The sequence below is a fragment of the Parambassis ranga genome, chromosome 2 (genome assembly GCF_900634625.1).
Source record: "Parambassis ranga chromosome 2, fParRan2.1, whole genome shotgun sequence".
NCBI classification, from domain to species: Eukaryota; Metazoa; Chordata; class Actinopteri; family Ambassidae; genus Parambassis; species Parambassis ranga.
The window spans coordinates 6376679-6396580 of NC_041023.1; the positions used below are offsets into that span (position 1 = coordinate 6376679).

The window sequence follows — 19902 nt, forward strand, 5'->3', positions numbered from 1 at the left end:
CAGTTCCCAGATCGTACTGTTTGAATGAGAGGATTGTGAATTAACAGGTAAATGGGTGCCATGATGAGATGACAGAGAACCTAATGATGTCCACGAAGGAATTTATTTGGGTACAGTAATCCAATCAAGCAGTTTTTTGGCTTTGCTTTGGCTTTGCTAACAAACCCACTGGCTGCTGGACTTGACTGTATATGCTTAACAATTTAGTCTTTGTCCTTTAACACTAACCGTGTCTGTCCTACGCTGTGCTTGTCTCTATACTCAAATACACAGCATGTTAAATACATGAAAGAAGTAGGGAAAGGGCAAAAAAAATGAGTTTTGAAAGCACAGTTGGCTCAGGAGTTTAGGACTGAACGGGTCACTCTGACATTTTAGAGGTGAAAATTATCTCTTGTGGAGAAAGGAGTGAAGGAGGGTGGATGATGAGGAGAAGACAGCAGGTGTTACATAAAGAGCTGCTCTCTTTAGAGCCACTGAACAGAAGAGACAGAAACCAGGAAGGTGCTGATCAGCTCTGATACAATAAGAGAAAAACCAAAGAAATATTAGACACATGTTAAGGATTAAAAGAACATCAGGATAATTTAGAAGACTGATAGAAATGTTTTTAGTTAAAGATGTATGAGTAACAATGCTTTTCATCCTTTGAGCTCATGTTGAATGTTGAGGATTTTCTGATGAATCGAACGCTCTGTGATGCATATTTCTTGTCTTGCACAATAAAAACAGTGTTACTACACTTTCTTTCATGCAGCTCTTTGCTCTTCTAACTAAAGGCTGTTGCTCATTAGTGGTGACTAAACTCTTTCCTATAACCTGATCTGTCCCTTATTTAAATGTCATGAATGCAAGGTTCTTGCTAAACAGTACTTTCCTGCTCAGGAGGAGGTAGAGCCGTTGCAACCAGTGACAAAGGGAGGAACGGTGCAGGATATGGAGGATGCACTAGCAGCTAAGACCAGGGCGGTGGAGGAGCTGAGTCGAGAGTTAGAGGAGATCAGGTCTGCTTTCGGTGCTGAAGGAGTGCAGCAGGTAAAGGGTTAATCACTGCATCATATATGATACACGTTATATAGAGTTACTACATTTTTTACGCCATCCGTGTTCAACATTATATGTATGTACCTTTTTATGCTGCTGTTAAACTTTTCTCCCTCATTTACTCAGTTCTACCTCAGCATTATTGCTTACACTGCAAACAATTGAACTCACTGTGTGTTATTCTGTTTCACATTCATAGCTGCAGGACTTTGAAGCAGCTCTGAAGCAGCGGGATGGCATCATCACACAGCTCACATCCAACCTCCAACAGGCTCGTGAAGAGAAAGACGAGATCATGAAAGAATTCCTGGCGCTAACAGAACAAAGCCAAAAACTGCACATTCAGTTCCAACAGGTGTGGCAGATTTTATTCTGTAATTTTATTTAGACTGAGACAAGATAGTTTTACCCCACTGATGATGTGTTGTGGCAGCATTAACTGTACTACTGCTTGTTATTTAGCAGCATAGTTGGCATAATATCTGTGTGTGGAGGAGTGGGCCTGTACCTATTATCAAAAAGGAAGTGTTAACATATTCTGGCTGATAATCACAGCTGCAGGCAGGCGAAACGCTCAGGAACACCAGCCACAGCAGCACCGCGGCGGATCTTCTGCAGGCCAGGCAGCAGATCGTTCAGTACCAACAGCAGCTGGAGGACATAAATGTTGAGGTCAAGGAGCATCAAGAAAGAAGCAGAGAACAACTGGAGCACATCAGCCAGCTCCAACACAAGCTCAGTGAGATGGAGATGGTGAGAAATTGCCTTGTGTTTTGTTACAGATATATATTATTTTAGACACTTCTGTTTAGTTTAAATGGTTGGTTTTAAAATTGCCCATGCATTTTCACATTTGCAGGTGGGGAGTCAATCTGAAGAATCGTTGACACAACGGATAAACGAAAAGGACCTGCTGATAGCTGAACAAGAAAAAGTTATTTTGAGTCAGGAGAAGTCCCTGAGAGTTTTAAGAACTACAGAGGAGTCTTTTGCACATACACTGAAAGAGAAAAATCAGTTAATTTCTGAGCAAACAGCAATAATCACAGAACATGAGCGGTCATTGACCCTGCTCAGAGATGAACTTTCTCATGTGGGAAGGATTACAGATGAGAATATTATGCACCAGTCAAATGAAAAAGACCTCATTATAGCAAAGCAAGAGAGAGTAATTTCAGAACGTGACTGTTCACTTACCCAGCTCGAGGATGAACTGGAGACCTCTGCAAAACGACAGCGAGAACTCCAACAGCGAATGGCTGGAAAGGAATCTGAGTTTGAAAGATGCCTGGATGAGCTTGAGAACACTAAGACTGCCTTAGAAAGTTGTAAAAGTGAAATAGAGAGTTGTAAATTACAGTTAGAGAATGAGCAAAAGGAATTAGAAAGCTGTAAGAGTGAACTTGCAACCTCCAGACAGAAGGAGCGAATGTCATCTAATGAAATCATGCAACTCATGGGCACAGTGGAAGAACTGCAGAAGCGTTGTCATCGGGGCAGCCTGTCTGAGAGTGACACCATCCAAAAGATGGAGGTAGAGACTGTGAGGAAGCTTGAACTTCTCAGGGCAGAGCTGGATGAGATGTATGGCCAGCAAATCGTCCAGATGAAGCAGGAGCTTAATTTGCAGCATTCAGAAAGAATGCAGCAACTGACTGAGCAACATCAAGCTGAGATGGAGCTTCTTAAAGTGCAACAACTGTCCCAAAGTTCCACCAGCAGCTCTGCTGAAGTGGAAACTCTTAATGCTAAGGTCGGGGAGCTTCAAGAGATGTTAGCGCAATCTCAAGCAATGCAGGATAGAGCAAGATATGAGCTTCATCGGGTTGTCCAAGAGAAGACCACCCTTCAGGCCAAGGTTGAAAATCTTCTTCAGGAACTTAATATTGCTAAAGAAAAAGTGGAGCAGGTCTCCCAGAGTCTTATCACTCAGGAAAGGAAACAAGGTGAACTGCAGCAGCTCCAGGAGACCATTGACAATCTGAGGAGCGAGCTGTCTGCTGCTCAGGAAGCTGCACAAGAGGCAGAAACAAAACACGAATCTGAAACAACCAATTATAAGATCAAATTGGAGATGTTGGAGAGAGAGAAAGATGCTGTGCTGGACCGTATGGCGGAATCACAGGAAGCAGAGCTAGAACGTCTGAGGACTCAGCTTCTGTTTAGCCACGAGGAGGAGCTCACCCAACTTAAGGAAGATTTACAAAGAGAGAACTTCTTGAACACAGAGAACCTTCTCAATGAAGCTGCTATCAAACACGAGAAGGTGTTGGATGAGCTGCGCAGTGGTTATGAAGAAGAACTGCGTTTGTTACAAAGAGAGAAGACAAGTTTTTCTGCTGAGCGAGATGAACTTTTGCACCAAATCTTCGGACTCAAAGAGGATTTGAAGCTGGCTTTGCACAGCTCTAAGGCAGATGAACTTGTCCAGCAGCTGCAAGAGCTTCAAGTAGAGCTTGAGGAACTCAGAAAGGGAGGAGAAGAACGGGCTAGAATGGAGAGAGAAATTCAGACACTACTGAAAAAGACAGAGATACTTGAAAACCAAACAAAAGAGAAGGACAACAAACTGAGGGAACACGAACTGGCGAAGGAGACACTGGTTGAGTCTAATAACACTTTGAAAGAAGAGTTGGACTCACATGTTATGAAAATTGAGACACTCACAGCAGAGAACAGTCAGATGCAACAACAAGTAGTCCAGCTCAGAGAGGAAGTTGAGAAACAGAGGACAACCTTTTCTTTCGCTGAAAAGAATTTTGAGGTGAACTATCAGGAGCTCAAGGAGGAATACACATGCCTCATTGAGGCAAAAACACAGTTAGAAGACAGGACCCTGAAGGAGACCCTTGAGTTTGAGGCAAAAATTTCCGGTCTTCAGTTACAGATTCGAGAGCTGGAGGATAGCAGGAGAGATATCAAAACTGAAGACTTGAATACAGACAGTAAAGCTGTAGTAGAAAAAGATTCGAATGAGCTAATGGAAAAGCTTAATGTTACTTTAAATGAGAAGGAAAGCCTGGCTGGAAGGCTTTCTGAAGTTACAGAGCAACTGATGTCTACAGAAAGCAAAGTGGGACAGCTGGAAGAAGAGCTGATGAAACTTAGACAGGAAAATGCAAAGGTCATTGCCCAAAGTGAAAGCCTAGGGAAGGAACTGGAAAAGAAGCAAGAGATTATAAGAGAACAGATGAGAGGGCAGGATGCCCAGAGAAAAGCTAAGCTCCGGGAAGAAGAGCAAGCTGTTGAGACAGTGTGCTCTATGGAGGATTCTCACCTTCAGATTCAATCTCTACAAGATGAGATAAAGGCTCTTCAGTCCCTCTTACAGGCAGCTGAAGCTGAGAGAGACAGCATCCGGCAGACTGTGGAGCTTCAGAGGCTTTCACAGACTCCATCTCCAGCAGCGGTGCAGTCCTCGGGGGAGGGACCTGTTGAAGGACGATCCTCCCTGCACAAGTCCACAGCCTCAGGGTCAAGCAGGCGCAAGAGACGGCAGAGGTCGAAGCAGGAGCGCAAACTAGCCTCTGCTCTTTCAGACAGCAAAAAAGAAAGGGAGGAGGAAGAAGAGGCAGTGGTAGAGGAAGAGAGAGCAAAAAGTGCTGCAGAGGAGGAGATGCAGTCTCAGATGGAGAGCCAGTTTGTGTCATGTTCACAAGAGAGGGCCGGTAAGGAGGACTCCACAGACGGGTACCAGGGAGACGGAGGCAGAGACTACATCAGCAAAGGGGTAGGTACTCACATGTATCTGCTGCAGCACACATCACGCTGCATTGTTTTTGATTAAATAACATGTTTGATGTAACGATAAAAGGCTTGTCAAAAACTGTGCATGCCAGCTTAAAACGTTGTAGAAATTGCATGCATCACATTCACAATTAATGCTGGGATACTTGTGATTGTTATTAGCTTAATCAAAAATGTGTGGACTGCATTCATAGCCAGAAGCAGTAAACATATGTAGAGAGAATATGACTGATGCATTTCAGCACTGACATGTTTTCTCTCTAATGACTAACGGTCATGATTGCAAATCGCCTGAGTGTCTGCAGGCTTGCTCTGAGAGGTAGCGTTGAGCAGCAGTCAGACTGTTGATTCATTTTTAAGTTAATGCTGAGTCTTTTGTGCAGCTATTGTGGAAAGAAACGGGTAATAGGAAAATAAACACACAATACAGATGCCTGTTGCACTGGCATATATAGACAGTCCATTGAAATTCTGCTCATTTCTACTTGTAAAAGGGGGCACTATACAGTATTTATAATCTGCATTTGATGCTGCTCATCCTCACATTGAATGTAATGTTGGTTTTAAAATGATTTAAAATAGATAAAATTAAACGGCAATCAATCAGTCGTCTCATAGCTTTGAATCATTGCCGCTGTGTAGAAACGTGTACATTCTAGTTTCTTTCCATCCTGCAGGTAGTGAAGGGTTTGAGGTGAGAAGTCATTTTAACCCAGTCACTTTTTTGTCTGTGTCACTTTGAGCTGTGTCACAAATACACAAGGCAAAAAAAAAAGATTGTGTACTGTGTATGTCTTCCATTTTCACATCTGTGTTGCGTATTGTTTTTGTCACCTCCTGGGTTGGAAAACGGCACGTGCTACAGATTCTTATTTGCAGTGCTGTAAATCCTGTGCTGCTAGATTTCTATTTGAGCTTTGTACATTTCAACAAAGAGAGTCCTTCTGAATGAAATTCTGTGAATAATCATTCATATGATAAGAACAAGAAAAAGCTATACATGAGTAGAGTCCCTCCTGAAACACCTGAAGATAAAATGTAGTGACTACAGATCCTCTCTGCTCCCTCTCAGGAAGTGATCAATAATGATGCATCTTATCCTTCTGTCAATCACTGTCTTATTTGTCTGCATTTGTGCTGGGGTAATACTAATTAAGACAGAAAAATAATTACAATATTTTTCTTTCTGCTTGCTTATTTAGGTGAGCAGACAAGCGACGGGCGGCCACACAGAGGATGTTATGTGTCAAAGAGCCGAAGAAGAAGAAGAGGAGGGAGAAACTGAGCATGTAAATGTCACTTAAGCTCACATCCTGCCCTTTTGTCTGTCTGTTGCTTTGATACATCTTACAGTGTGGGCTAAAGGGCAATAGATACAGCTCATACAGCTGCAAATTTAAGGACCTAGTGGAATACTAACATATACATTATAGCACCAGTAGTAGTGCTATCAGAAGGCTAAAAACAATGAGATATCAGAACAGAGTTATACTGAGAGAAATGAAGAGTGTATGATTTGAGGTTAGAAGCTAAAACAACTCTGCTTTCCAAAGCAAAATAGTCCTTGATGTCAGGGTGCAGCTGCAGATGATCCTTGACAGCACACTGAGGCAGCTGCTGAAGTGAGACACAATTTCTAGCAGCAACTAAACTCTATACATTTCCAAAATATGGCAATAACATCTAAACAAACATCTGAAACCCCTTATTTAGCCAATAATAGAAAGAAAATACTGCTTTTGCTTTAATTATTTTATTTCATTATGCTCATTTTAGGTGATTTATGGCATTGTACAGAACTCTCACTGAGATGTACATTATGACAGTGTAGATGTGATCCATAGCCACTCACTGGCTTAACCCTTTTCATTCTAATTTGCCCACGCCATTGTCTGATAATAAAACACCATGCTCTGCCATCTAGAACTTTTCAGAGGTACTGTTATGGAAGAGGCAACTGGTGTTTCTGTGCTTAATATGGGGGCCTGGTTTCTTTTGTATTGTTATTAGGTAGAAGAAGGAGTAAGCATTTTTGAGACAAAGAGGCTGATTGTATTTTAAACTCTAACAAAGAGTTTTTTTTTATTATGGCTTCATAGCTGTAGAGCTTTTGCTGATCTTTCCTCATAAAACCTTGTATCATTTAAAATGATGTTGTTGCTGTACGTAGCAGCATCAGCAGCAGCACATCATACACAGCTGCCGCCTGTTTATTAGGCACTGACCCCGTCTCATCTGCATGTTTTATGCAGCAACATCTGAGTAGTTCCAGGTTTGAAAGGAGTCCCTGCTCTGCTCTGTTGGACGGAGTGATGGTATCATAACAAAACCATTTAAATACAGCCTAATTAAAATGTAGAGAGCACTTAAAACCATCCGACATCAAAGGTAACAGAATCACAGTTTCATCATTGTGTAACCCTAACAAATTTGTGCTAATGCATAATGCATCATTAGAGAAATAAGCCTAACCATGTGCCTTTTGTTCACTGATACAGAAGTGATAATGGCAGACCTCTCATCCTGAACACAGATGCGCCATCGTAGAAATAGGATTGGTGGAATTATGTTATTTAATCATTTACCTCCTCTAATTAGCAAATGGATCCACCACGTTGCATAATTTAATTTGTGTCCAATTATGTAAATGGTATGTGATACTTTTTACACCTCAGTGTAGTAGTTGTTGTTGTAGTCTTCTTATGTGGTGTTGTTGACTATTTTTAGACAACCACTCCAACAGAAAATGACTTCATATGTATGGACAGACACGTTTCCCTGTGGATGATGCTGTGTTGATGGGATAATATCTTCTTCTTCCTGTGTTCAGGGTGAGTGCAGACTGCAGATGGAGGCCCAGCGCATCAGTCTCTCTCAGCTTCATGCTGCCCAGATGGAGCTGCTGCAGGAGGAGACGCATGTTCGCACACACTCACTGGAGCTCAAACTGCAGAGCCTCAAAGACCACAGTGACCAGGGTAAGACGTTTGATGTGCATATAGGGAAAAAACACTTGCATGTTATTCAGTTACATGTATTTAATGGGTGCTTGTTTTTCCTTTAGATGAACAAAAAGTCTTCAAATACCAGAGTTTGATACAAGCTGTGTCTGAAGAATGCAGTGAGATTATTCTGGTAATGATTGCTGGAAAACTGCTGCAGTTTCATTAAATAAACATATTAATATTTCCATGTATTAATTAGTTATTTGTTTCAGTCTTTTCAAAAGATGTTTGGTGAAGAGTTTTTGGAGATTGTGGAGGAAAGGAGTCGGCCGCTCGTTTCAGAGGAAAGACCAGTAACTAGTGAATCCACTTCCATCGTCCAAGAGGCCAGAGGTATTTTTTAGGAATCAGAAAATAGTATTAAATTTGCACAGATAATAAAACAAGAGTTTACATTGAACAACATATTTACCTATTGGTCTTTGTCTACCTGTAGAGCTGTACAGAGATCTTCAGCAGGTGAGGGAGAGGATTGAAGAAGAACATCATCGACTCTCCCAGCTGCAGGCTGTGCTGAGAGCTGATGGGAACAAGGTAAAGATTTACAAATCTATAGACATTATCTGTCTTCCAGTTGCACAATACATGCTATTGTTAACCTTGTTTTGAGTATGTTTGTATGCACAACTGAGGGTTATGGTACATTGATGGCTAAAGATAGGTGGAGATAGGTTATACATCCCATGGATAGTATGGAGCAGTTTGTTTAAAGAAACAGAGAGCACAACAGAGTCGATAAGAAATCTGTTTATCTCTCAGATAATTGAACTGCAGACAGCGTACGGTGAACTGAAGAGCACCAGCGAGCAGGAGATCTCTGACCTGCGTGTGCAGGTTGCCACTTTAAGTCCCTCAACAAGCAAAGGTAAAAAATGCAATTCTTCTCTGCTCATTAAAATGAAAAGCACCCAGGTCAAAGGTTAAAACAAAGGTGTGTAATAGCGTACCTTATATTATATTTGAGATGCTGTGTTGTATATAATAGCCTTTTCCCTGCTTTCCGTTGACTCATTTCCTACTAAAAAAAGGTGTACTTCTGCCACTGTAGCAATATTTTTCCCAAAAGAAATATGAAAGTCTCATCCATTGATTTTAGTCTTGTATACATCCTGTTCAGCATATTGAATCACAAATTTTACCTTTGTGTTGCTTAGATCCGGAGGAGCGGCCTGCTTCAGTGAACTTGCAGAGGCTGAGGGCTGAGGCTCAGGAGAAGCAGCACCAGCTGGAGGAGAGTCACAGGCAGGAGATGGAACATCTCAGAGCACACTACCAGCAGCAGGCTACAGAGACAGAGGAGCGGTATGCCACTGAGCTCTTTGTGCTGCAGCAACGGCTGCAGGAGGTCACAGGCAACGAGACTCACTACAGGTGACACAGCATGAAAACATAACACAGTTTAAGAAAACACAAAACATATATCACCTTCATTTTAAGTGCTTGATTGATGCAGTGTTTGCATGTAGTGAAAAAAAAGGTCTGAGCAGGCCAATCTACATAATTGAGTATACTAAAGATAACTACTAATTCAAGCTGGCCTTTACATCCTGGGCAGCATGTAGAGGCTACCCGACCCAGTTCAGTTGACAACAAAGCCATGACTAATGAAATATTCACAGGGAAGTGTTGTTCATGCCTTTTGTTAGCCCACTAACCTGTATAAGTGTCTTTTTCAGTGTTTCCAGGTGGCTTCACTGGGCACTACAGAGCTCTATAAAAAAGCTCTGTAGTGCCCCAGAAATGTTAGTTATGGTTAATTATGATTGTCAACTGTGTCACACTGAAGTATCACATTGTGCCTAAGCTAAACTAAATCTGAGATTCTGCTGCCCTCCACTGTTTAATGTGGTAACTGTAAAAAGTTTTACTATCTAGATAAATTATTCAGATAAATATTATATTATTACTTTATTTGCTGGCAGATACAGTTTATATTTGGCCATCCACACTTTATTGATTGGTCAAAACTATTTGCTATTTATCGATATTTTATTACTTTTAAAGCTCACTGTATTACCAGGAGACTGGTGACTTCTACCACAGACAAATAAGACACACCTCCTTAAATGGGTTTGAGGGCTTCTTCTACTTTATATTAACATTTTAATGGAAAAAAATACAATTTTTGTATTTAATTTATCTTATAGATGATAATCCCAGTATGGGCCTCATGGATGAATTGTCAACTTTTATAATTTGTTTGACAATTATTACAGACATTGCATTTTGTCTTTCAGCCTATCCAGTGTTGCAGAGTCAAGTTCTGAGAGCGTGGAGGAGCACACAGAGAAGCTAAAGGTTTGGCTGCTTCATTTTTTGCCTCTTTCTAAATCTCTCATGTCACATGCATCACATCTTACTACGAACTGAATCGTGCGCATGCATTAAGATGCTGTGACAGTATGGAGGCGTGGATGGAGGGGAGGGCGTGCAGTTTCAGCCTTTAGGCTAAAACGTGCCCCAAATCCCTTAGCCCGGCTCCAGAAGCAGCATCATGAGTGGACCTATATAGTATCTTCGAATTAAAAGGACTGGATGTTACATAACATCGTTTTAACCAAGCGAACGTAGTCTTGTCTTTGGCGGCTGCATGAAAGGAGGATTCTGTCTTGCGTGAATGGACCGTGCTCCATTTAAGCCACCTCTCACACTCATCTTTCCAACTTCTATCCTTCCTTAGTTTGTCACTCCGACACCATTCCAACCTCAAAACTCCACAGCTCAGGGTTTAAGGCTCTCACGTTGTCAGGCAGAGATCAGAGAGGAAAATTGTCTGGATTTGTTTTGTTTTAGCTTGTAAAGAAGCTGAGGCTGAAACAGACAGGACGGGGATTCATCACAACACAGAGGCGTAGTGTGCTAGTGGAGAATGTTGCTGTAATATAATGGAAGACACTTCTTTATCTTTTTTTCTCTTTTTATCATCCCTGCGAGGCAAAGAGAACAAAATGGTGTATTTATCAGTAGTCAAGGGGCAGGAGGGTTTTAGCTACACCAAATGAGCTGTTTATTTCAGAAACAGTGTTGAGAAACTTTTGTTGAACGTGTTTCTGCCTGAATTTACAACACTACAGCTGCTAATTTTAGCTAATCTTATATTTTCACTTTTCTCAGGACCTAAGTGAGGGTGAACTGTCAGGGGGAGGCGCAGAGTTGCATTCGTCTCACAGGTCTCCTGGTCTGACAGCACAGCTGCAGGCACTGAGGAAAGCTCTCTATCACAAGTATGTCCAAGAGGTAACCGCTCTCAAAGAGCAACACAGCCTCGAGCTGAGGAGACTGAGAGAAGAAAAGGAGCAAGAGAAGAGAAGAGAGGAGCGCCAGGAAGACGGCAGAGAGAACGCGCAGGATCTTAACGGCATTGACGGTGCTGGAAGCTTCGCTGTGAGCCTGAGGGCAGCTGGACCAGTCCTTCTAGAGGAGAAGAAAAACTGGGAGAGAGTCGAGGAGGAAGTTGCCAAGGTACGTGGTGATATAGTTTCAGGTTTCAGGTTGGGACAACAACAGTTTAGTTGGACTGATGTAAAAAGATGCAGTAGTTTTTTGGGATGATGACCAAACAAAGCATGAAACATTCTTACATTGAAGGCAGAAGAATCAGTAATCAATAGTTGCAGCTGTAGGCATGGTTCATTCCTTTTTTTTGAAAAAAAGAACTGCATGAAATAAATGGAGACATACAAAAGGGAAAAAAGATCTAGTCACACATTCTATCAGCACTTTTGGAAGCCCATTGTATTTCACATCAAAAAGAATCCTAAAAAAGACATTCATGTCTTCTGACAGGCCATAGTTCAGATGTCTGTGGAGTTTGCACAGCAGACTGAGCTGGCTCGAATCAACAAACGTGCCTGTCAGACAAGCACCTCCATGCAGACCCAGTCGGATGAAGAGGAGTTGGAAGAGACGGAGGAGAAAGAGGAGCAGACTCCTGTAGCTTCCCCCACCACAGGCGTCTGGCTGGAGGTGGTGGAGAAAGAGAGGCTGAAAAGGGAGCTGGAAGAGAGGACTGCTGAGATCAGAAAGTTAAAGGAAGAGCTGCAGAAATCAGAATCGGAGCAGGTCAGTGTGGGTTTATTCTCCACTTCCTATGGCACACACACTCTTTTCAAGAGCTAATCTAGGGGCTTGCTTGGTTTTCACTAACCATTTATTGCATGATTAGGCTTTAACTGTGTGATAGCAGTGGCTGTCAGGTTCATTGTTCCTTATGAGATGAGTTGCTCCAACACACACACACACACACAGTGGTAAAGAGCGGTTCCTAAGTCTCAGTAATTGGTTAAGATTAGCTTCAGTGATGAGAAAAATGCTGCTGCGCTTTCATGACAACACTCTTTATACACTGTACATAGTTTCAACAGTTCAGTGTTTAGAGTGGAGCCATACAAAACAAACCTCAAAGCTGACACTGAACGTCAGAAAGACGTTTTGTTAAGATAGCGCCTTTTATTTTGGCAGTTTAAACCCAAATGTTCCCCAGGCCACATAATAAAAATTGGCAGTTTGGCATTTTAATCCATTAATATTTTGCTGGATAAAATGGTTTAAATATTTAATAACACTTCAGCAAACCACAAAATCACAAAGTACACTAGTGTTTTTATTTGTTTCAGCATTTACATGTTATAACCAAATAAAGTAATAATATAGTTTCATACAGAATGTGCAACTGAAATAATTCTTTAAACCTTAATAAAAGGATATGGTAAGCTGCATTTCTCCCCTTCCTCCAGGAGATGGTGCTATTAGCCCTGCCAGTCCCTGTGCCTCAGGTGCACCTGTTGCCATAGCAGCACAAAGATAGTAGTGTTTCTCTCAGCTCCAAGGGAGTTAAAGTGCGTCTTTGTGTTTGTGTGTGTGCTCGTTAAAAGGGCAGTGTGTTTGTGTGCGCCTGGCTGCGCCTTATTTGAATTCACTTTTACTAAATGGTGGCACATACAGCCGCTCTGGCCACTGCTGTCGAGAGTTGTCTGATTAGTTAGCCTCAAACTTTGCAATGACGGGGCTGCTGTCTGTGTTCTCCCTGCTGCCTGTCCAGGCCTTAAAGAAGACAGAGGATGTGGAAAGAAAAGTTGAGGAAGAGCCGGACGGGTTTGAAACAACAACACAGGCGGTGGGGCGACCCTTGACAGCACAAGATGATGGAGAGTCTTCTGATAAGGATGCTGAAAGGTACAACAGAAGTCATATTACAGAGACCCTCAATGTGTTAGTTCTGTGAATAAGTTTGAAAATATAAAAAAGATCTAGAAAAGATATTTTTCCTGCAGGCATATTATTTACATATAATCTGTTTTTTTTCAGGCACCTGTTGCGTAAAGCCAACAAGAATCTCTCTCAGGTTCTGCTTGAAATCCTGAAGACCACAGCAGCAGCAGAGGAAACTATGGGCCTACACATACAGAGTTGGAGTGATGCTTCCAGTGGAGTGCAGCTGCCCCACTCCACCACACAGGGTGCAACCTGGCAGTTTGCTGCAGGTAAATAACATCAAGGCTTGAAAAAGTTTAAAAACCTATCAACTACAACTTCTAGAGCAAAGAAGCATCAGAGGAAAAGACCTCCAATCAGTTTGAAGTGGACTTAGACTTGAATTTAATTGTTGCTATGGTTTAATTAAGCATAGCAATACAGCACCATGACTACATAATCATGGTGCATGACCAACAACAATATAATTCTTCTCTCTTTAGTTACTCAGCCTAGAGTTTGTAATGGAGTAAAATAACACACTGTCAATTGTTGTGGATAACCTTGTGTTCCTGCTTCATTGCACATGCTGTAGATTACTGCAGATATCGGTAATAAATTTCGTCACTCGTGGATGCAATGTGGCATGAGGCTTGTCTTATCACATGCTTCCATGCAAATTATGGTTGCTCACAGACAGTACGTACCTGTTGGACAATTTGTATGTGCAGCAATGTCAGCACTCTATCTAATCTTATGTCATTTGTAAATAAAAATTAACTTCCGCAACAACAACACACATACATACATACACAGATGTAGCCAGTGTTGCTTTCATGCACCATTGTAAATTTCTTATTGCCTATCAATTAACTTTTTTTTTATTATTATTATTATTATTAGTCGACACAGTTTAACCCACACTGCCTCCTCCTGCTATCATGGTTCTCCAATGAGAATCAGTGAATTAAATAAATAACTGAGTTATATAATCTGCCAGCTACCCTGCAGGCAGTCGCGTGAGTGTAGTGTACCCATTTGAACTTGATGACGTATGCAAACTTGTTCTGTCAGGAATATAAACCACACATTTCTTTGAGTGTGTACAATAAACCTTTAACCTATTAACTTACTTAACCCATAAGAACCCACAGTGACACAGGGCTCATATTTACTGTTTTAGCAGATAGTGTGCATAATATGTTTGGCACAAACATGACACTTTACTGTACATGCATCTTACTGTATATTGTTTCTCTGTCCTTTACTCTGCAGAAGACCTGAGCATGTGGTCCAAAGAGATGGAGGATGGCGAGGGTCTGGAAGTGTTCCAGCAGCTGCTGCTTGGGCCTGAGCCTCAGCTCAAGAACGAGGAATTTGTAAGGAACATCAGCAGTCGACTCAAGACAGCACTCGAGAAGATGTTGATGGCCATCAGCAATACCACTGACCAGGTAAAAATGAAGGGGTTAAATTGTTTAACATTAGTGTCTGGACTTTTTAGTGCCATTGACTGGCTTGATTAAGTAGTTTATTTAATAGGAATAAACAACTATAAAAAACTAAAATATAAAAAAACATAATAAAATCACAAAATTTATTTTGACTAGCCACCATATATATAGATCTATATATCTATATATATATATAATGTGTCAAACTGTGAATGAATCTGTGCCAAACGAATAGCTGATAGCAATTTTTTTTAGCATCCACTGGTGATTACCGTCTTGTTGAGGACACTGTAAATATTGTGGAACAAGCATATAGTCATACAGACTGGGATCAAAGGGAACTAGAATGAACCTTTCAGGACCTCTGTGGCCCAGTGACTTAATGTTAACAGTACAGCATACTTGTACAAACAATATTCTGACAGCTAGTAATATAAGTCCCAGAGTCACTAGCAAAAAAAAAGTTAAAAAAGTGACATTTTTTTTGCTTGTTGAGGTTTCAAGAGTCCTCCATGAATGGTTGTGTTTGTTTGTGCCTAAAAGTTACCAATAAACAGAAAGCTCCAGTGACACATTTAGGCTTTGTCAAAGCATTTAAATGACCACAACACCGTTCACCCCTCTCTGTGTGTTTCTATGCCTGTTCACGGAGACATAATGGGGATGAGGTGGCAGAACGTGGCCAGCAACAAAGTTGGCCTGTCTAGAATTCACACACAAAAGAGCTGCCTCATTCCCAGTGGTTGCCTGTAGATACGAGCAGTATTTACACAGAGCTTTTGTCCTGCCATCCAACCTATCATAGTCCAGTTGCACAGAACAACTCCTCCCAGTGTGGTGCACCCGCTGTGTCCAGTGTCAGCCCTCAGAGACGTGGCCAGTTAACTAGGCCATTGAATGACTTACTGTAACTGACTGCACAACGCATCATATTCCCGCTGGCAGGAAATTCATGTGTTATTCACGCCGAATGGGTTTTATCTTGGTGATCTAAAAATAGCTTTAAAGAAATCTCAGGCCAAGCATTGCTGTTCCAGCATCCATCCACACTACAGAGCACACACAAGGTTGAATCTGTTTAATTTTTCAAGTAACCTGGAGCAAAAAACATGCTAACATGCTCTCTTAGAAATTATAATGGGGCACTTCTTACCATTTTTTTAGACCAAACAACAAATAAATAAGTCAAGAAGAGACTTAAAGGTCCATTGTAATGAGCCCCTATACTTTGTACCATGTAATTCTTTCAAAGTACACACAATTAATAGCACAATAAACATACAATCAACAAAGCGTTTCTTCAATGATTTTCCTGTTACTATTGATCGGCTACACATTAGTCTGGCCTCTGGCTGTTGCTGGATCATCACGTCGTGAACAGAGATTGATGTAACAAGCCTGATCAGGAATGTTAAATGTCTTTTCTTGAACCACTGCTGTAAATCATTTGCCTGTGGAAGGTGTTTGCCCAGTCATTGTTCACTCCCATTATCTTGCCAGTGAAACGCCTCAGTGAGACGTAGAAATTGCTCGTGTGCAGCCGGTATGACGGCTGACATGCCAAACAGAGACTGCGCAGCAAGAAGGGACCAAGAGGCAGCATGTCAGGACGACTTAATTGCTTCTTTTTGCTGCTATATAAAGAGGGAATCCGGTTTGACAACTCTCTGTGGAGAGGGTGTGTGTTGTCTGTGGTTATTTGTATGTGTGATCTGTTTGCAAATCTACCTGGCCCACTGGATCTAAGGATTGAAGCCACACCCGCTTCCCTCCCACTCTGTGTGAACAGTTTCCATCTGTGAGCTATTTGTGTAGAAGGTGGGAAACATACATGCGTCTGAATGTTGAAACCTACCTGGGATTTTTACTTTTTTTTTTGAGTGTCAGTAGCCCGCCTGGAGGCTGGTAAACCTTGCCTGACAAGAGCAGCTTTAGTGAGTATTACTATGGGTTGAGCATGCGTGGGTAGGGAATGACAGCAGTCCTAGAAGGAAGTAAGAAGCAAAGGGTGAGCAACGTCAGATCAGAGCACCGTCATTACAACCTTGGTTTACTGTTGTTCGGGCTAAACAATTAAAAGGGGCCCCTGGGAGGCTTCCCTGCAGGTCGGGGGTGCTACAGCGGCATAGTATTGTTAATGAACCTCCAGAGAGAGGGAGAGAGAGAGTGAGTGAGAGAGAGAGAGAGAGGAGCAAGTGAGAGCAGGCTTGGGGGGTGTGAGCTTTTCTGAGCGGCATGATATGGTTTCACTCTGAAGAAAGAAGGTCAGCGGGAACACAGAGACAAGGCTGGAGATGTTCAGAGAGGAGACGAAGAGGGAAAAATGGTTGCCTTTTTGTTGACAAACCTCCTGCAGTCATGTTCAGGAATGCTCTTTAAGCTGCCGGACTCAGATGTAACCTCTATCTGCTGCCAAGGATGACACTTTTTAGTAGGACTATAAAAATTTACACCATTGCTGAATGGGGTTTCTCTTTCAATATTTACCTGGAACCTATTCTACCTCAACCAGACAGCATGTGATTCATATGACAGTGAATGTCACCCTCTCTAATTTTTGTTTACTCTTCCTGCCTGTGCGTGCCAAACACATAGAAACTGTTGCTTGGAGCAATCCACAACCTTCTTTCCCCACTGGACTTTATTCTCATTTGTGGTTGCGAAGCTCAACCTGACGGATCATGGCAACGCTCTTTTGATGACTAAGGAGTGCCAGCAAAACAAAGCAAGGTTGGAAGTTCCGTCTGCCTCCATCCATCTTTTACCATGGATTCCTACCGCTCTTACTGGAATTCAAGCATGCAGAGCAGCACGTGGATGGAGGGGGAGGATCAGGATGTGTACGAGGTGGAATCTCGCGTACCCCTTCCCCGACCTTTTCCCATTTGCAGCACCTTGAGCGAGAAAAACGCAGTGGTGGTTCAGACACAGATCTCACATGTCAGCCACAGGACAAATGGCCACCTTCTTAAGGTCATCTCCAAAATCTCCCTGCCCACTCCTCCTTACACTGTAAGTTTACGCCTGGTAACCCACAGATGTGTGTACAGTCTTTAAATTATACATAGAGAGCGTGCAATTTTAAAGTGTCTCTAGATTTAAAACATGCACACTGTTAATGATTTATATGCACATTTCACAGCCTGTTTTCTGTAGTTCAGGTCTGCACATGCAGCCGTGGCGTAAGCTTAATGTCATTCCACGTAGGCAAGCAGCAGCTCTTTAAGGTGGAAGATTACGTGAATTGTCAGTGGCGGTGTCGTGTTACCACTTCCTAGTTCCCATATTGGAACAGTAAGACCTTTGCTCAGGGTGATATGAAAATATATGGAAAGTAGTCCTGGAACTTTATTACGTTAAAATGACTTTATAACAAGGAAAAGATGCCCTCTGTCACCTGACCATAAATATGATAGAATTTCCTGATTATGTTTCTGTTACGTCATCTTATAATTGTCTTATTTTGCTATTGACTTTATTATGTGTTGCCTTTTCTGTTCAATATTGCACATAGACAGCGACAACACTCTTTTAGAACATGCAGATGCAATTCTTTTAACAATATGGCTAAAATTCAATGTCTAAAATGGAATGATACATTTCTTTTTCTTTCTCTATAAATAGCCTCAGCTGGCGCAGCTGACATTGTTGTTATGACTGTCTCCTCCGTTTAGTATTAAACACAAGATTTCTGACATCATAAGGGGCTGCAGACATGTAGGTTATATGAAAAAAATTTGGATTTAGCTGAAAATGTCCCCAATTAAATTCAAATATTGCTGGATATAGTGTGCTGTGTGGACAAAAATTAACATGTAGTTACAGTTATTTATAAACTAATAAACAATTAACAAATAATTCAGAGTCTAACCCTAACTTAAATGATCAGATCCCTTTAAATTACCCACATTGTTCTTTAGGCCCAAGCAGAGATACCCTTGATGTCATTACATTGTACTCGACACTGCAAAAGCATCTTCTCTATGATCATGATGTGATGTCATGTCTCTTCCCCTCTTCCATCTCAGCTCGAACATGCCCGGATGACCCAGACGGAGCTAATGCGGGAGTCCTTCCGCCACAATGAGGAGATAAACGAGCTGCTGCAGAAGCAGGAGGAGCTGCAGGAAAGGCTGTCGGAGGAGGCACGGGCACGGGAGCAGCTGGCTCTGGAACTTCACCATGCTGAGGGTGAGATTTGTTGTGTTGTGTGTGTTTGTGTTGATGGAGAAGGATCTGGCTGGCTGGAGTTGCATCTGCGATGGAAGCATTCACCTAAGCATCAATAAACTTTCACAGTTGCATCTTTATAGGAGGAAGGTCTCTGTATGGACATAAAGGTGTGTGTGTGTGTGTGTGTGTGTGAATCAGAATGATTACATGAGCTGCATTAAGTCAAAATGCACGTGTTTGGGGGAGGGGGCGTCACAGGGAGTGATGGGATCAGCTGTTTTAAAGAGAGAGTAGTAGAGAGAGTGAGACCATCTGTGGTGAGAACTCGACAAATGGTGATTACTCTCCCTGGCTTGTGTTTGAACATTTGATTGTGTCTGTGTGACAACTAAATTATGAGGGTCTGTGAATAGACGAGAAGTTCAAACTGAAATCTTTAACCTCTGTAGGATGTCAGTAGGTGATTTCACCTCATTAAGGCAGTAATAAGCGGTGATGGATCTTGTTGGTTAGCAGCAAACTTGCTGTCCCTTCATGTCAGAGACAGCTGGTCCATGAGGGTCAACTGTTGCCACTACATACACTCCTACACACACCCCAACACAGCCCACTGTACTGCGGCTGTTTATGTGAGAAACATTTCCTTCTTATTGGCTTTGTGAACACACTGGTGAGTTCATAGTCGTTTCTAATCTTGCATTGTCTTTTACATGAGTAGGATCCTGTTGCAGTGTTTGTTTTTAGTCATCCTACAGACGAGCTGCAAATATTTGCAGCCTCATAGACACAAAAAAAAATATATTGACAAAATTATTTGTCAGCTAATCCCACAGAGAGCAGCTGAGTCCTCTCTGGTCATGTGTTATGGTTCTTCATTAGCTGTAAAGGAGTGTGTGAAATCTGCTGAACCTGTGTCTCATGGACATCTACTGTACAAATACCAATGAAGTGAATGATGAATAATTCACCTCCTTTTGTGTGGATGATCAATGCAGGTTAAACCTCAGGGTGTGGCCTTTTCAAACTGGTTTTGAATATATCAAAGAGACAGGCTCAACCTCCAAAACAGATCCTCTTCTCTGATGGATGGGACATATTATATGTCACCACCACATATAACTGCATATATCTGTTTTTGTTATGTTGGAGGAAAAAAAGCAAAGTCAAACAGGTATAATATGTTGGATTCATTTTGTGGTAGGGACAATGCTATTGCCATTTCCAAAGACACCTGTGTGCAGTTGTGCGATGATGATAGCCAGCAGTCATGTGCATCTGATAGCTGA

At 41.9% G+C, this 19902-nt stretch overlaps 1 protein-coding gene across 5 annotated transcripts in view; it reads left to right on the forward strand.

Annotated features, from left to right (window-relative positions):
- The window catches only part of LOC114432671 (A kinase (PRKA) anchor protein 9), a 47489-nt gene that overhangs the window by 10314 nt on the left and 17273 nt on the right, over nucleotides 1–19902 (forward strand). For 4 of the 5 annotated variants that reach the window (XM_028400833.1, XM_028400834.1, XM_028400838.1 and 1 more), the window contains exons 4-22: nucleotides 48–110; nucleotides 886–1035; nucleotides 1244–1399; nucleotides 1600–1797; nucleotides 1904–4774; nucleotides 5994–6080; nucleotides 7622–7769; nucleotides 7856–7926; nucleotides 8009–8129; nucleotides 8233–8330; nucleotides 8556–8661; nucleotides 8951–9167; nucleotides 10034–10094; nucleotides 10911–11258; nucleotides 11583–11858; nucleotides 12838–12971; nucleotides 13104–13279; nucleotides 14265–14443; nucleotides 18472–18634. In XM_028400833.1, the coding sequence (XP_028256634.1) occupies nucleotides 48–110; nucleotides 886–1035; nucleotides 1244–1399; nucleotides 1600–1797; nucleotides 1904–4774; nucleotides 5994–6080; nucleotides 7622–7769; nucleotides 7856–7926; nucleotides 8009–8129; nucleotides 8233–8330; nucleotides 8556–8661; nucleotides 8951–9167; nucleotides 10034–10094; nucleotides 10911–11258; nucleotides 11583–11858; nucleotides 12838–12971; nucleotides 13104–13279; nucleotides 14265–14443; nucleotides 18472–18634 (5623 nt within the window). The remainder of the gene's footprint in view (nucleotides 1–47; nucleotides 111–885; nucleotides 1036–1243; nucleotides 1400–1599; nucleotides 1798–1903; nucleotides 4775–5993; nucleotides 6081–7621; nucleotides 7770–7855; nucleotides 7927–8008; nucleotides 8130–8232; nucleotides 8331–8555; nucleotides 8662–8950; nucleotides 9168–10033; nucleotides 10095–10910; nucleotides 11259–11582; nucleotides 11859–12837; nucleotides 12972–13103; nucleotides 13280–14264; nucleotides 14444–18471; nucleotides 18635–19902) is intronic. The other variant, XM_028400837.1, reaches the window with a different exon arrangement.